The sequence below is a fragment of the Peromyscus californicus genome, unplaced genomic scaffold, assembly GCF_007827085.1.
Source record: "Peromyscus californicus insignis strain IS unplaced genomic scaffold, ASM782708v3 Scaffold_15__1_contigs__length_86483966, whole genome shotgun sequence".
Taxonomy (NCBI): Eukaryota; Metazoa; Chordata; class Mammalia; order Rodentia; family Cricetidae; genus Peromyscus; species Peromyscus californicus.
In genome coordinates, this window is record NW_026294447.1 from 2,714,646 (window position 1) to 2,732,759 (window position 18,114).

The 18,114-nt window shown below is 48.2% G+C and overlaps 1 protein-coding gene across 1 annotated transcript in view; it reads right to left on the reverse strand.

The window, feature by feature from the left end:
• Cdhr3 (cadherin related family member 3) overlaps window positions 1–18,114 on the reverse strand; it is a 76,829-nt gene that overhangs the window by 56,606 nt on the left and 2,109 nt on the right. Inside the window, exons 2-4 of the mRNA XM_052738298.1 lie at window positions 13,150–13,352; window positions 9,076–9,241; window positions 7,650–7,747 (exon numbers count right to left, since the gene is read on the reverse strand). Coding sequence (XP_052594258.1) covers window positions 7,650–7,747; window positions 9,076–9,241; window positions 13,150–13,352 — 467 coding nt within the window. The remainder of the gene's footprint in view (window positions 1–7,649; window positions 7,748–9,075; window positions 9,242–13,149; window positions 13,353–18,114) is intronic.

An 18,114-nucleotide genomic window follows, 5' to 3' on the forward strand; every position in this document is an offset into this window, starting at 1 on the left:
TTCAGTTTCCTGACTGCTCAAAGTTTAGCCAGATGTTTACTTTCTGGGGCCCCTCACCAACTTAGAGTTATGTGCAGTACGTGCTTGACCAGCCAGCCCCCATGGTGGCTCAAGGACAAAGCCTGGGACTTGTGCTGGACTGCCCCCAAAGTAATAAATTGTAACCACCAACCAGTAAATTCAAAGGTTACATACCCTCACCCAATTAAAAGAGAACAGAGATAAAGATAAACCAATCTGAGTTGCACCTGAGCAAAACTCCCCCCAACCCCCCTGAAGGGCTTGTGGATTTTGCCTTTAAAAAGCCAGCCACACAAAGAAAAACCAAGTTCCTCCTGGCCTCACAACTACCAGTGAGTGCTTTGGATCGAGCTTCCCTGTCCGCGGCTTGTAAACAGAAATAAACCATGCTAATTGCATTCTGAACCTAAGGTCTGTGGTGGTTTGTCTTTGGGGTCCCAATCTGGGCATAACACATGTTCCCAGTGTGTAACAGAAGCTGCCCCATACAGGCATTCAGTGAGTCTTTTGTTAAATATTCGATGGTGTGGTTTTCTTCTTGCCAATTTCTCACTGAGAGGCCAACATTCCCACCTCTGAAAAATCCTATAACAAGGGGAGAATGGTGTTCCGTGCCTGTAATCCCAGCACTCATGAGGCACAGCTGGGAACCTCACCACAGATTCCAGGGCAACCTGCAGTACTAAGTGAGACCCTGTCTCAAAAGCCAACCATGGCAGCCTCAAAATTCTTAAAACAGCAATATCGTGCCAACCATTTTATATGTCTGTTTAAATGTAGTAATGCTATATTTGGCAATGCAATCTTGAGTTCAGTCCCAATAACTGCTATAGGAAAGAAAAAAGTCAGACAGCAACAGATAGAATTGGTTTGGGGAACAAAAACTAGGGACATGAGAATTTCCTTAATTTCTATGATGCTAATCTTGATAATCTTTACATATATATGCACGTATGTATAATTAGTGCTAAGCTAATTCTCTTTTCCTTCTGTCTCCTCACTTTGTTCATGGGCACGCAGTTTTGTGCTCAGAAAGGGATAATATCTTCAGACTAGAAACATTGTGTCATGTGGCCCCTTGCCAGAGACTCAGTAAGGCTTTCTGTAAACCTGGCATTCACGCCTCCTTTTTAAGGCTTGTTTAATCAAAGCTCTCCCTTGATATTCATTCTTGGAAAACAGAAACTAAATAGAATGAAAAGCAACTGCAGCCCCTCTCTGCCCCAGTCCTGGCTGAGAAAAGTCCTGAGTAATCAGATCAATTCAGCTAACAAATGTTCCTTAGACAAGCTCTCTGCCTTCCGCTGGGAATATCCCTTCCCACCTCCCACAGCTCTGTTTGCCGGTTCCTGGTGCTCCTGATTGCCCTCGGTCACAAAAGCTTCCTTTTAAAAGACACAGGGCCCATCCTTCCTGCCCCATTCACTTTGCAGAGTGTTTCTGGTATAGCCAGAGGGAAGGTGAAGTGGCCCAGTTTCCAGAAATGTCAGCTCCCTGGGGGCCAGCAACCTCCTTGCTACAGTGTGGCAGCAGCTGGCAATATCCCGGCCATCTCTGGCTGTCAGGCCTTCCTACCAAAAGCAACAGGAATTCAGCCTTGTCTGCTAGAGATCAGGGCACCGATGCCACTGAGAGCTAGTTTCCAGAGGGAAGCAAGAACCCTCGTTGTCCCAAGTCCAGAGTATCAATGACACTTCAAGCCTGCACTCAGGACCCCATAGCCTCACCCAGAGGAGCAGCACACAGACCAGGATCTTCCAATCAGGCTGGGTGGGTTAAAATACAATACCATGTGTCAGTTAGATTCCTCCATTTAAGATGGATATTTTGAAACAAACAACCCCTACCAATTCCTCTTTCTCTTTTCCCCTATGCTACTCCCAGCCCAGCTCTGGGGGTCGTAGGTTGGGGAGAGGAGAAGGAAGGAAACCTTGACTGAAGGAAAAAGGCCAATAAAAAGCTGCCCACTGCAGCCCACTCTGAGCTAAGTGTATATGTCACTGAAATGTTTTTAAGGGACATTGACAAATTTGTGCATTGGGAGTTTTGCAGCGATTGTTTGTTTTTAGAGACAGCATTTCACATGTCACAAGCTGACCTCCAACCCACTATGGTTTCATGGCATCCTAAGGACTGAACCCAGGGCTTTGTGCATTTTAGGCAAGCACTCTACCAGTTGAGCAGCATCCTCAGTGCCCAGAGCTGATTGTATAATGTTCACCTCACCGGTAAAGCTGCAGCTTCAATCCCTGTCCCTTCTGTGGTAGGAACGCCGTAAGGAGTCTGAGTCCCGTCTACGTGATCCAGGATCTGACAGTCTTAAGGGCAACAATCTCCATCCACCTGAGGATCTGCCCAGAAGCAGGCACAGCCAACAACTGCTGTGGCTATAGGGCTGGAATCCACCAACCCGAGGGCTTTTCCTTCTCCTCATACAGAGACCCACAGTAGAATGCCTCTTGCTGTGACTTCAAGCAGTGACTTCAAAAACATGCAGGACATGTTGCAGGGGGGGCATGTGGTGGAAAAGCTTTCAGGAAGGAAAGGGTGGGGCATCATAGCAGAACTTCTGGAACAGGGAAGAAAGACCCGGGCACCCAGTACCAAGCAAAGCCTTAGTTCCTTTTCTCATTCAGAAGCAAACGGCTGCTAAGAGACCAGAAAGCTCTACCCAGAAACTAGATGGTGGGACATGCCTATGCTGTGTGACAAAACTTTCCCTGGGGAGGTGAGCACGTCTGCTCACCCGTAGGAAACCTACATCAGGCCAAAGCATGGACACCACGAAGTCCAACTTGGTGAATCAAGGAGTTCTTCTGGGGTTACTTACAGGAATATGAGTGAGAGGTTACTTATAGCAGCAGAAATGACTCAAAGCCCACCCCAGCACAGGTGACAGCTCACAAAATCTGGGAACCTGGAGCACACAGCACAGACTGCAGGCCGCTCAACGGGTTGAGAGCGCCTTTCCAGGTGCCTCCGTGGGTCTAATCCTCTTCTAAGCAGCTGGGCTGGTCTCTAGTCTTTGCAGATCAGTTTGTCTGGGTCTTCTTGGCAGCTTGGCTCATCCAGAATCTTCTCTGCAGCTCAGCTTCCTTCCATCTGAGAGGGACTCTCAGCTTCTATGGCTTACTCTGGCAGAGAGGGACCTAAAGAATCTGGTCACTTTCAGGGGCTTCCTGACCCTATTTTGAGTCATTTACCTCCCTGCTTAAGGAGCTTCCAGCAGGATGGAATATTTCAGTTGCTGAGGAGACTATTTCACAGCTGCCTGTAATCCCAGCATTGAGGTTGAAGCAGGACAGCTAAGGATTCAGGAGACCAACCTGGGATATAAAACAAGACTCTGTCTGTAAAGGGCTGTGGCTGTGGCTTAGTGATAGAACACTTGCCTGACATGTATGAAGACCTCAGTTTAATTACTGAGGTGGGGATGGTAAAGGCAGGAAACTTTGGGGGCCAGCAAGACGGCTCAGCACTGAGCAGGTAATGGTACTTGTCACACAATATGACAAAGAAGTCTGGAGATCTGGGCTTGATCCCCACGGTGGGAGGAAAGGACCAGTTCCACAAAGTTCTTCTCCGACCTTCCCAGGCATGCTCCCCACCCACTAATAGTAAATAAAGAAATATATACACACACAAGCTGTCTAGTCATGACTTTTATTGGTCTATTCAGCACAGAGGATTCCTGGAAAGAAGGAATGGCTAGGCTGCTCTCACAGCCACGAGCAAGAAGATGTAAGTGAGGATGTTCTGTTGCTCTACTATCAGTGAGGTTATTGCTCTTTTAATTTAATCCTTTGTCTGCCCTGGTGAGGACAAAGCACACTTCATTTCATGCAAAAGGCCTTCCTTAATGGAAGAGTCTGAGAAAACCCTTTAATGGAGGGGCTGTACACTAGATCACTTTGCCTCAAGCTGCAAAATCTATTAGTATCCCCAGTCTCCAAGGAGGCTGTGCTGCAGCCAAGAGGCCGTTGGCAAGGAGCAGGATGGAGGAAGGGTCGGGGTGGGGTCTCTCACCAAGCCTTCTTCAGCAGGTGGAAAAAACTGAGTGGCTACCAGAAGAAAGCTCACAGGGAGAACGTCTTTGGATCCCAGTCACCTGCATCCTCATCAGAACACAGAAGGAACCCCTGGGGACATAACTACATCAAGATATAAGCCCGAGCACCCATCCAGCCATCAGCCCATGTGCATGTCACCACTGGGCACCTGAAATGTGGCTAGCCTAATGGTAGTGGGCCCAGGAGTAAAGCGGATACCATGTTCTAAGATCATATGAAAAGTGAACATAAAATATCTCACTTGCCATTTGGTGATGTTTGTTATACATATTGAATTGAGCTATATTATAACTACTGTAACTGAGGAAGAGAGAACAGAGGTCTGTAGAGAGGAATTGACATGAGATCATACTTCAGAGGAGCTGTATTAAGAAAGACAGCTTTCAACCATAGTGTGTGTTGGGGGGTGTGTGTGGTGATTGGGCCTGGGGGTGGGAGAGATTCAAGGACAGAGCACATCATATGGTAGGCAGCATGGCAGGGCCTTGAAGGAGAGGAAGTTCCAAAGAACAGTTTCCTTAGGAGAGACAACTGCCATGTTTAGCATGACAGGAATCCACACAACGAAGTGGCCCTTCTGACTCATGGGTTTTTGGGGAATGGTGGGAAGTTACACGCTTGTGACTTAGCCTACAGTCCAGGAGGCGAATGCTAGTTCAGACTTGGTCCTGGACACCAGAGGGGATGGAGGGGATGGACTCTGCATCCTGTCAGTTCTTCGTCCTGAGGGACAAACTGAAGGAGTATGAGAGACACACAGCAGCGAGAGGGTCTGTGATCTAACAATGATTAACGCCGCCTGATTTCTTGTACTTTTAATGTGGCCACTGAAACACTGAAAACAACATATGCACCATTTATTCCTGGTTGCACAGGATAGTGCAATAATGAACAAGGGTGGTTGAAGCGACATACAGCTTCACTCCTGTCAGGTTTCTTTTAAAGGGATCCAGTGAAGCTGCAAAGGTGGTAGCTCCTGAGTGCATCCCCAGTTTACATGCTCTGTGACATGCTTTCACTTCCCAAAGGGACACTAGCTCACCAGAGCACGTGGCTCTGGCAGGCCTTGCCCTTCTCCCCCATTCCCTCTGCCTTGCTAAAAACCATTAGATTACATTCCTGAAGCTGGCCACCAAGATCTATTCCCTTATTTGGCTGCTTCCTCCTCCTGAGGCTGACTACCAAGGTACGGCAATCAAAAGTCCTCCTGTGTACTAGGATTGAAGGTGTGTTCCTCCACTGCCTGGCTGTGCTTCCCTCTTCCAAACAATCTTCTGTCACTAGGGTGTCAGCTGTGACCACTGTAAGGAAAAGACTGTTATTTTTTTCCCCCATTCTCAGGAATGACTTACTTCTAGACTGTCAAATTCTTCAGATCTGTGTAATTTCATCTTTGTTTCCAGGTGATCTAACATGCCTGGACAGCATTCTTGGTAGAAATCCAAACAAACTAAATAAATAAGGTACATTTTGGTGTGGTGACTAATCCACTCTAGGAACTCTTTTCCACTGGTCCTTCTCGAGCAGTAGTGGCCAGAGGACACAGTTTTGATCAGTGACAATTATCGAAAGTATTACTATACTTTCCTACCCAAAAGCAACATACTAGGCTGGCCTGTCTCCTTTACCCTAAACCCCATTTTACTTCCTTTTCCTCTGTTTGGCTTTAGATCATCATGACAGAACATGTGAACAGCCATCTTGCAACCATGAGGTTAAAAAAACAGGACAAAGCAAAACATGCTCCATATGGAAGAACAGAAACAGAAAGCATTCAGCCTTCTCCAAACGGCACAGCACCTGCCCTGGGTGGTCTGGCTGTCCCCAGACTTCTGGATTATGGGAACACACACACACACACACACACACACACACACACACACACACACACACACACACACACATGCACACACTCAAATTCATCTCCCGTGGTTATATTTTCTGTTATCTGCCCTCCATGAGAAGTATGCTCTCAGTAAATACTCATTTAAAGCACTTAACTATTTGTTGCATAACAGTTTCCTGAAACGTTCCATCCTGCAGGGAAGCTCCTTAAGCAGGAAGGTAAACAACTCAAAGTAGCTTCAGGAAGGCCCTGAAACTGACCAGATTCGCCAGGGCCCTCCCTGCCACAGTAAGCAATACAGCTTCAAAGGATTCTGAGACCAGACCATCTGCCTGGAAGACGTTCAGACCAACTGAGGCACCCGGGAAGGACACGCTCCAACCTGTTGAGCTGCCCGCAGGCTGTGTAGTGTGCTCCAGGCTTCCAGCTTTGTGAGCTGTCACCCATGGTGGGGTGGGCCTTGGTGATGCAGCTGTCTTTGAATCATTTCTGCTCCTGTTAGCAACCCCTCACTCATATTCCTGTAAGTAGCCCCAATAAATGTTTTGGTTCACCAAATTGGACTTTGGTGGTATCCATGCTTTGGTCTGTTGTGGGCTCCCTGTCTGGGGTGAGTGTGTGTGTGTGTGTGTGTGTGTCATCTCCCCCGGGAGAGTTTTGTCACACAGTGTTGTTGCTTTCAGTAGCGTGTGCATCCACCCATTCCACGTTCTCTTCTTCATGCCAATGCTGACTCAAATGAATCTTGAACAAAAGAATGAATGAATCTTTTTTAACAAAATGACATCTTCTAAGAAAAACAACTGTTATTTTAGAGATGCCCGCAGTAACCTTCCAGCAGCTGTTTCAGACCCTGTGGCAACCTGCATTGGTCCTGGAGATTATTCCCTTGGATCGCTTTGTCCTGTTAGAAAAACCAGTTCTGTTGAAGCTGCAGATCCGCAGCAAAAGGAAGAAGCTGCAGCCTGACTGTCCCGTTTCAGAGTACTCTTCTCTAGAGGGTAGGGTTGGCAGCTGGGCACCTTGCACCCTTGGTAAACCTTCATGTTTTCCTCCAGGCTATCCAGGCAGCTGCAGGGCAAGTTCAACCTCATCAAAGCAAAGAAAGGCACCCTTCCCAGGAACAGCTCAGATGCTTCACCTGGGCTTGGTGGGTCTAAAAGCCCCAGCTCCAAGAGGGAATCTGATTTCAAATGGGAGAAAGGAAACCTAAGCCTTCTCAGACTGGATGGTGAGACAACTCTCTGGGACCCAGTCCCTGTCTGCACCGAAAATTCCTGAGACTTAATTTTCCTTTAAAAAGAAAAACACCTTTGCTGCAAGCTTGAACGTCTCTTAGGAAGAATGTCAGTGCCTGGTTGGCTGTGTATTTCCTGTGCTCATGTTCAAAATAGCCTGGTGGCTTCGCATCATCTTGAAAGCGAATGCTGTCTGCTTGGCTGGCCTGGGCCAGGTGGCCTCATGCAGCCTGTCACGTGAGCTCGCCCTGCCCACCAGGTGCTCTCCTGCTTTTGCTGTCACTTGGGAAGCACAGGAGCTCAACAAGATTAAGAATTTGTCCGGGATCACAAAACACCTTGCACCCAGAGCCCTGGCCGGACCTTGGAAGTGGCAGGACATCCCCTGCTGTCCTTGCTACCCACCTGACAGGCTTGGCCGTCAGGCTCCTGCCCCAAAGGTGGTGTGTAACAGCAGCAGCCTCGGATACTTACGCTGAGGGGTATGTTCCTGCTTGTGTCTTCTGGGTCAAAGGCCTCCACTTGGTAAATGAATCCAGGATTTGTTCTTTCTACTACATAGAGGTTTAAACCTGTTCCGAGTCAAAAGGGAATAAGAGTGTCTCATCAGATAGGGAATTCTAACACCAAGCCATCCAGACGCTGCAGCTAAAGCTAGGCATGCTGGCATCATGGGACAGAGGGAGCAGCCATGACAAGACCCAGGGACATACTGCTTGAGCCAAGCTGTTTATGAAGATCACTATGATGCTAGGTGTCACGCCTCAGTCACCTCCTCCACTGGGAGGTGACTCTGGACTGTCATTAGCTGGAAAGAGGACCAGATGAGAGGGAAGACAGAAGCCACCCTCGTGCCTCCAGTGTGACACCAGTCACATCCAGATCCATCTTCTTACGCTAAAGTGACCCTGTGAGACGTGCATAGACTTTCAGCAGAAGGGAGTGGGGGTGAGGACACAGAGAGGGGTCGGGGAGGGACAGGACTAAAGAGTGCTTTGAGAGGTTTGCTAAGTCTGAGAAGCCTTTTAGCTGGCCAAGAGACATTGGGCAAAACAGATAGACATCTGAGTTTTGAGTTAGGGAGAGCCCAAGAGGAACAACGGACTTGGGGCTCTCATTGCACAGAGTACACACAGCCAGGAGCTTGGCGAGATCTGGTGGGAAATGCCCCTAGGTTCCATCTTCTTTATTTTTATTGTTTTTTAAAGTTTATTTATTATCAATATCTGTGTGTGTGAATGCACATGTGCACATGTGTGCATGATATGTGTGGGTGTGCATGCCACAGTGTGTGTGTGTGAAGACAGAGAATAACTGTGTGGCTCAGCTCTCTCCTTCCCCTTTGATGTATGTGCTGGGTGTTGAACTCAGGTTGCCAGGCTTACATAGTAAGAGGTCTTACCTGCTGATCCATCCCACCACCCCTTGTTTTTACTTTTTGTGATGTTGAGGATTGAACCCATGGTGCTGTGTGTGTTATGCAAGCATTCTGCCACCAAGCCACATCCCCAGACTTCCATCCTTAGGTCGTCCCCACTGGCTCCCAGGCAGGCCCAGAGCATGTGGTACCCGCAGAGTCCGTGTGGGAGAGCAAGACAGCTGGACAATGGCTGCAGAATAAGGTGACAAACCTAGGCCAGGCCAGGTTCCCCTACATTTCCCACTGAGTTCCCTGCGTTCAGCGTTCTTCCCAAGACTGAGAGGGACAGAGAGAAGCACAGATGCAAGGCTCTAAAAGCTGCTGGGTGTCAGGACTGGGCGTGCCTAGGAAGACATTCCATTTCCCCTGCTTGTTAAGCAGCTGCCTTTTCTGAGGAAGCAGCTGCTTCTTCATTTTCTTTTTCTGTTTGGCTCTGTCCCGCAGGGTCCTCTATGATGCCGCTGTCCGGGTATGTCTCACCTTGTGCCAAGTTGCCTTGAAACTGAGGCGGCTCATTCACATCTGTCACCTGAACAGTGAGGACCTGCAAGTCTGTGACACCAACATCATCTTTAACATAAATCTGCAAATCAAATATTTTTGGTCCTGTTTCAAAATCCAGTTGTTCCTTCCCAGTGGTGACAACCTAGAACAAAATGCAAGATTCTCAGCAACACACACGAAAGGCCAGCTTTGTATGCAAGCGCTTCGCAAGGGGCTCTGACTAGGAAGGGCGCACGCATCCTGCCTCCTGGTGACCATTCTTCACTCACTGTCAGAGGCAGCTCCTCCTCTGCCTTAGTCCTTCCAACACAAGCCCCGCCCCCAGGACGCTTCTCAGAAGGCACTCCTGGGGGTGATGCTGCTTTTCATGGGAAAAAGCAAAACTATTCCAGAGACATTCTGGTGTGATTAACTGGAGATGGAAAGTCACAGAACTGAATACCTACCTACCACACTTAGCACTAGACCCCCGGACAGGCACCTTAGCTACCCTGGACACAGCTCCTACAAGGCCAGGCACATTTCGGTGGGTTAGCTATCCCCTAAAAGGTTCGTGTTGAAATGGAATGACCGGTGTTCCCACCACTGGCTGATGTGAGCTAACCAGTAAGAGGCGGTGGATGGGGAGCACACCGTCCTCCTGAGTGAATCAATGCTTCAGTCTCGAGAGTGGGCTGCCACAGAGCCAAGCCAGCTTCCCAGGCCTTCCTCCTTTAACCGTCTTGCTCTCGTCCGTGTCCCCTCGCCACGGTGTGTTGGCCACACTCTTCTGCAGGGCCCTGGCCGGGTACCAGCACCTTGACTTTGGACACCCAGCCTCTGGAACAGGAAAAATCACTTTCTTTTCTTCACAAGTCATCCAGCCTATGGCATGCTGTTGTAGGAGTAGACTGATATCCGAGTGAGCAGACATCCAGGATTAACCTCCTTCTCTCCTGTCCCTCCCCCCTGTCTTCCTCTCTGTCCTCTTTCCCATTAGTAGGGATTGAGCCCAGAACCTCACAAATACTAGGCTAGTACTCTACCCCTGTACTCTAACCCTAGCTGAAACATTGTATTTCTTCTAGAACTTTGGCTGCTAATAAAACATTGTATTTCTTCTAGAACTTTGCCAGGACACTTAGCATCACGTGATGAAAGCACTTGGCTCTGGTCCGTTACTCTGCTGAACTTCCATGTGACCCCAAAAGAGTTGCTGACCCTTCTGTCTTTGTTCCCACAGTGGCTATAACTCAGCGAGCCAGCCCTGGGCTAGGTGAGCTGCTGACACTTTGTAACAGAGGTGAGGGTCAAGAGGGAGAAGAGTTTGCTGTGAGTTATCTCTATTTAGAGAGGGCTGCATGGAGGGCTGCATGGAGGAGGTGGCAGGTATCAGGTTTGATCCTGCAAGATTTAGACTGGTTACAAGAAGAGATGGTAGCCACAGGTGCAAATGTGCACAGTGGAGGAAGACAGGGTGGAGGGTGGAGAAGGAAGAGGTGGTCTGGCATCTACAGAGAGCCTGTCTGTGTATACGCCTCATAGCCACTTATTCAGAGCTGGGCTGTCTGTGCTGTCTATGGATGGTGAGGCAGACTAGCACATCATAAGCAAAGACTCTGAACCAAACTAACTGACTTCAAAGCTCAATTTCCCATTACGTAGCTTTCCCACGCCTCAGTCTTACCATCTGTAATTCAAGGATAAAGTAACACCTGCTTCATAAGGTCATTGTGGAGCTTGAATGAGCTAACTCAAGGACTGTGCCCAGCACATCTGGCACTAAGAACCCTGTGCAAAGGTTGACTTCATCCCTGGGTAGTGGAAACAGCTTGGGGTGTACACATCCACCTGGCCAGCAGACACAGCCCAGTGCCTCCTTATACACCAGCTTCCTGCTCAGGCTGGAGCCTCCTTTATGTCCTGTTAGACAGATCCTGTCCTTCCACATCACCTACTGCTGCTTCCTTCTCCTTGGAACTAGCTGGGACTCTCTACAGGAGGCTAGCAGACTTCTCACAAGCATCCAAAGTTTGCATCTTAGAACCAAAAGAATCATGTGGCTACCAACAGAAATGGAAAAACTGTCTGGTCTCACCAGTGCTTACAAATGTTTATGGATCTGCCCCTTGCCAAGCTATTTTGGTGTTTTATTTGTCATGACAACTGTAGATTGGCAAACATCACTCCACATACAGGGAGGCTGAGTGGGGGGAGGGAAGGGGCTCTCCTCAGGCACCAGGTGGGAGTGGGGAACTTCAGTTTAGCTACAGAATTCTGGGGTAAAATCATAAGTTTGGCTTTGTGTATGTGGGCTTCAGCATCATCCTGAGCAAAGCTGAGCAAAGTTTTGGGTCCATAGCTCTCAGAACAGTTAACAGGACAAGAGATGAAAGAGGAAGGCACTGGCCTCCACAGGACCTTGGAGAGCTCCTGGGCTGTGCTGGGTCTTCCCTGCTGTCCCTCCCCTGCCTGGGTGGCTCAGAGCTATCCTTAGAGACTCTCATCCAGGAGACTGTCATCCCTTCCCCCAGGGTGGGTGCGTCACTAGTCCTGTAGGGTTAAGGAGACCCTCTGCTTGGCACTAGTGGGGTCTATTTGTGAATTAATAGCTCATTAAATATGTTTTGTTTTGTTTTTTTAATGAGATCTCCAGAGCTAGATGGCCTGGTTTCTAGTCACAGTCAGCTACATATTAGCTGTGCAAGCTAGGACAAAGAACTCAGTCTTTCTGTGCTTCATTTTCCTTGTCTGTGGAGCCATGGTACCTTGAGGATTTCAAGAGCAGGAGTGAGTGTGAGAATCATTTTCAGTGGTGTCCAGAACATAGGATGTACTCTGTAAGTGTGAGCAGTTAGCAGGACTTAGGGGAACAGACTGGCAGCAGCTACCCAATGCAGGCCATATGCTAAGAATAGATAGACAAGGCAGCTGAGTCCTGGAGCCAGCATCTGGGTCCTGGGAACTTCCGTGGGATGATGATGTGAAGACTGACTGAACCCATCCCAGAGTGGAGAGACACTGGGCTCTGGCCTCAGGGAATGGGTTCTACAGGGCAGCTGTCGGCCCCTGACCTTCCTCTCTCTTTGGAGCTCCCCTAGTAATGCAGAACACCAGTATGGCTGGTTGGTGGTGGCATATGCCTTTAATTCCAGCACTCAGGAGGCAGAGCCAGGTGGATCTCTGTGAGTTCAAGGCCAGACTGGTCTACAGAGTGAGATCCAGGACAGGCACCAAAACAGCACAAAGACACCCAGTCTCAAAAAAAAAGAAAGAAAGAAAGAAAGAAAGAAAGAAAGAAAGAAAGAAAGAAGGAAGGAAAGAAAAGAAAAAAGAAAAAAAAAAGAACACCATATGGACCCCATGGAAGCAGCTAAGTCTAGACTAGGCAGGCTTGAGCCCAGTTTGTCCCACAAGGATCTAAGGGACCCATGGCAGAGCTGGCTCTAAGTTCAGGAGGCTGCCAGACCTGTTGAGTAAGGGGACTGAGGAGGAGAATGCTGAAGGCCAGCGAGTCCAGACCCTGGATCCTAAAGATGTCCTCAGGCAGGCTCTCCCTAGGGGGAAGTGACAACTTTGGGAAAAACTCAAATGACAAGCTAGAAAACAGAGCAACCATGGTGTGACACATGAGTGCGAATATTTGGATCTGAGGCATCTGACAGGAAACGTGCACATTGCCGGTCTAGACATTGAGACTTCTGCTTACACTTGTCTTTCATATTAAATATACTTGCTCTTTCAGATTGTCCCCTAAAAAAGTCACAGAGTCACAGCAGAGTAGACCCCCTAGAATCAAGGTCAGCAAGGACCCCAAATGTCAAGATTCACCTCCTCCCTTCCAAAGAACAGGGTAGGCCAGTGCACACTAGCACCCAGTAACATGTGAGGTCAGAATGTTCAAGGGGACTGCAGAAGAAGAGAAGGAAAGGCCGAGGAGGCTGGACATCTAGCACAGGGGCTCTGTGGTCACTTGGCAGAGGAGAAGTTAGAGCAGTAGTGGAGGAAGGGTCTCTGGAATCCTGTGCATATCTTCTTACAGACACAGGGCACGAGTCAGAGGCGGCTCACCTCAAAGCTGGTCCCTGATAGTCTGTTCACCCTGAAGGCTTCAGTGAAGGGACTTGGGTTGACCACCATCGGAAATCCTGGCATCACAGGTGACAATGATACTGATAAATTCACAGAAAACTCATGCACCGAAGTTGCAGGTGGAGCATTCTCTGGCACATTGCTGGTGGCGGGCAGGTGGATCAGGTGCAGTGCTTCTCCTCCTGCAGATTTAGACAGAGACGGCATAAACACCAAGCTGTTGGCTGGAAACAGAGGTTTCATTGCTTGGTCTGTGACTTCATTTCGTGGCAACCAAGGGGGCTGGTCATTCCCAAGACTGAATGCTTTCTAGACACTGGAAGTGAAAACATGAGGTCTTCTGGGAGCCAAGGAAACAGCCAGAGCAAACAGCCATGAAATCTGCTGCCGCTGGGGAACAAAGGCTCTAGTTCTCCCTCCTCCCTCCCAGCCTTGGAAGAGCTGGAAAAGAACCACTTAAAAGCCCTAGTGTGGTAATGATGCTCTCTCTTGCAGGGTCTTAGTATGGTAATGATGTCCTCTCTCTTGCAAGGGCCCAGAAGATTCTGGAAGCTTATTTTCCTTCTCGAGGCAATGTTGGATTCATGAGGTCATCTGAGAATTGAGTGTGCATGACTAGAGAACTCCAGAATAGTGGGGGATTTCTCCTCAGCCATTAACAATGTCAAGGACAATGAATGGTCTGTTGCTGGAGGCTGTTTGGGGGCATCCTGTGGAGGATCAGTCAGTGTGATTAATACTAATTTCACAGAGGAGAAAATGAGAGAGTCAGGAGGGCACATGGATCGCTTTGGGCTTCACTACAGAGAGAATTTTATAATTTAAGAGAGAATGTGCTTCTCCCAGAACAGAATGGGGACTATTCTAAGGTCCCCATGATATTGTGCCAGACTTGGCCACAGCAGAAGCCATATTCCCTCATGTTTTTATAATCTTGCTAACTATAGTGGGCGGGGGCTGTGTGGTGGTTTGAATAGGAATGGCCCCTATAGACTCAGGTGTTTGAATGCTTGACCCACTGTGAGTGGGACTAATTGGAGGTGTGGCTTGTTGGAGGAAGTGTGCTACCGTGGAGGTGGGCTTTGGGGTCTCATTTATGTTCAAGCTAGGCCTAGTATGACAGTCTACTTCATGTAAAGAAATGCCCTGTCCTTCTGTGACCTCTTCTCAGGATAAGGTCATGTGCCAGGATCATGCAAATGAAGTAAAAACCTTGGAAGCATTCACAGGAGATACTGGCAGCAAAGGTAGCCAAGGTAGAATCCCAGTGCCCCATTCTCCAGATCCCCTCCCAACACAGAGGCAGGCACAGTGATAGCACTGTAATAATCAAGGGGCTAGGGTCTGCATGTTAAAGTGGTGCATTAGTGAGATGCAATACTCAGAGCATTAACCCATTCGTTCCACAGGTAAGATGGATGGATGTCCCAAGGCACCCAGCTCAAACTGATGTGCCAGTGGTGACCAGCCAAGTTGTAGCAAGGAGAAGGTTGGAGGCTCAAGGCCAACTCTTCTTCCCAAGACACCTCATTTCCATCCTATGGCTGGTCTTCTAGAAGGTTCTTTCGGAGTCTGGTAAGCAGGCAAGAGGCTTTAATGGAATTTGACTTTCACATGTGTCTTAATTAAGAATCAAATTAGGATTGCTGGCATCTAACACATGGACAATGAAGAGGCCTGTGGAGATGGATCAACAGACACAGGGCCAGCTGCGACATCTTGATGCATGAAACACTGTTTCCCATGAATCACAGCCTTTCTAGGAATGCACCTCTGGGGCCTCCTCCTGAGCCAGTGTTGAGACAGTTAAAGCCTTCCTAGCTTCAGTTACTGGCAGAAAGCTGACCACCCTGGGCCCCCAGCACTAAGTGGTAAGGCATGACCTGTTTCTCTAAATTACAGCTCTGCTTTTGAGACACAAAACAGCCCTCACCTGAAAATGTATCAACAAATATTCCTTCAGGGACCAGTAAGATGGGACCAATGGGTAAAGATGCTTGCCATGCAGGACTGATGCCCTGAGCTCAATCCCTGGAACCCATATAGAGGTGGAAGATGAGAACTGATATGTGGAGGTCAGAGGACAACTTTGTGGAGTTAGTTCTCTAACATCCATGTGCATGCCATGGCATACCCCACCATATGTGCACTAGTAATAAATACACAAACAAGTAGTCCTTTGTTTTCTCTGTTAATCAAAGAGTGTGGAGGAAAATGCTGCTGTGGAGCAGAAATTTGAAAAGAAAACCTTCAGCTTCACTACTGCTTAACCATGTGACTGGGCTGGACCCTGATCTTCTGTGGGACTCCAGTGTCAACTCTCTTATGGCACTGGTGCTACCCAAATGACTGCTAATCAGGGTTCACTTGCTAAGAGACACCCACAGGAGCCTAATGACAAAATCTGCAAATCTACAGTTTGTTTCAGAAAAAAAAAAGTACTGTAGAGCAAAAACACAAAGGAGACTCATCATACTGAAGGCTGCTCTTAACAAGAGGTCCAGAGCCAGGGCCAGGCTCCTGCTGTCACCTTTTCCCTAAGGGCTTTGGAATGAAGCACTTTCTTGGATTATGAACCACTGATGCATGCACAAATACTGTCTTGGCCCATTTTGTGGTGCAATAACAGAATACCACCAATCAGGCAATTTATAGACTATGAGTTTCTTTGGCTTATACTTACGTGTGCTGGGAAATCCTAATTGAGCATTTGTACATGGTGAGGTCCTTCCGACTGCTCCATAATATGACCTCTTAAAATGAAAAAGGGCCTAGCTTGCTGTTTGAGATAGGATTTCATTTTGCAGCCCAGGCTATCCTGGAATTCACTGTGTAGCTCAGGCTATCCTGGAATTCACTGTGTAGCCCAGGCTGACCTCAAATTCATGGCACTTCTCCAGTAGGACAGGGAAGAAAAGACTTGGTCCTCGGTGTTGGTTCTGACCATCACATCAGCTGTGTTGGTCTGGGAGCCTCACTCTGCCGTTGCCCTGAGAAGAATATCTCCTCACACCACAGAGGTGGGCAATGTGGGGAGGAGAGCGGCGAGAAAAGCTCTTCAGAGACCTGCTCTGAAGAGAAGAGACATCTTTGGTAATCTCTTTGGATGTCACCTATACCACAGGAAGACTTTCTGGAAATTGACTCTCGAATTTTCAAACGATGTGAATGAGAGCATTAAGAAGCTGTTTCATGGGCTGGAGAGATGGTCCAGCAGGTAAAGCGTTGTCTGCCCAAGCCTGCCAACCTGAGTTCTAGGACCCACAGAAAGGTGGAAAGAGGGCACTGACTCCACAAAGTGGGCCTCTGGCCTTCACGTGTGTGTTGTGGTTCACTCTCCACCCCAATACCACACACACATAATGATAATTAATAAATAATTTTTTAGGCGATGCAGTGGTAGCACATGCCTTTAATCCCAGCACTCAGGAGGCATAGTCAGGCAGTTCTCTGTGAGTTTAAGGCCAGCTTGGTCTACAGAACAAGTTCCAGGAGAGCCAGGGCTACACAGAGAAACTCTGTCTTGGAAACCAATAATAATAATAATAATAATAATAATAATAATAATAATAATTTTAAAGCAGTTATGGGACTGGAGAGGTGGCTCAGATGCTAAGAGTACTGATTGCTCTTCCAGAGGACCCAGGATTGATTCTCAGTGTCTATGTGACTGATAACAATCATTTGTATCTCCAGTTCCAGGAAATCTGACACTGTCTGGCCTCTGTGGACACCACATGCACATAATGTACAGACATACATGCAAGCAACACACACACACACACACACACACACACACACACACACACACATACACACACACACACACACACACACACACACACACACACACACACACTCCAAAAAAAGATTTTTAAGTGACAGTTATACCTAGTTTCGTAAGAAGAATGCAATACCAAACCTCAGGCCTTTTCGAATTTTCTCACACTGTCTAGCAGAGGTTCAAGCCCAGCTGATAGAATCAGGGAGCTTCCTCAAGACATGCGTGATTTCCCCAGCCTGGTGCTCATGGAAAAAACTCCAGTCCAGGAGCCTGATGCTGTTTTTGTTCACATCAGAGTTATAGACTCCAAGGAAGTCCTTCACTCCCCAGTGCCCCCGGCATGCTTCATTTCCATGGGGAGCACAAAAGCTTTTTTAAAAGAGTAGACAGCTTCCATACACCTCGGGTTTAAGTATCCTGGGTCCTCTGGCTGGTGAAGAACATGTGGTCCTGTGGTGCTTACAGAGTGCAAAGACTTTGTTCTCGGCTCTTCCCCGTGGATACAGTCAGGAGTTTGTCTCCTTTCTGTTCTCTGGGGATTTCCTTTGTAAGTCATCGTCAATACTGCACGTGATAGTTTCCCAAACAGAAACTTTCATTTTCCCTCATCAGGAAATCGGGGGGGGGGGGGGGGGGGGGGGACAGAAGCTGAGTCAAACACAGATAGGAAGTAGGCAGAAGATCTGAAGCTCTACATTTGGTGAAGGTTCACCACTAAATGTGAAAGACACAGACACACCTGCACCAAACTCTGAAAAGATGGTGATCAACTCAATTAAATATATACTGGATGCCACCATGATCGTGGCGGCCCACAGAGCACTAAGACATTGTTGGGCTGGCATTGCAGTTGCAGAGACAGTTAAGAGACAGGTCAGACACTTCAGAGGTGAGTCACGGAGCTCATGTCAGCTTGTTGGGCACCTGGGCATTGTACTGAGCTGTCGGCATAGAAAACACAGAGAGGCAAGGGTCCTTCCAGGGAGCAGTGGGAAGAGTGTCTGTGATGAACCAGAGACAGTGGGAGGGATCTAGGGGATGGCGGGGCCTGATATTAGGACCTGAGAAATAAAAGAGGAGGCTGTTTTGCTTTCTTTGGGGCCCCTTCGTGCTGAAGGCACGTGCACATTGTCTGCCCTCAAACCCAGAATCCCTCAGAC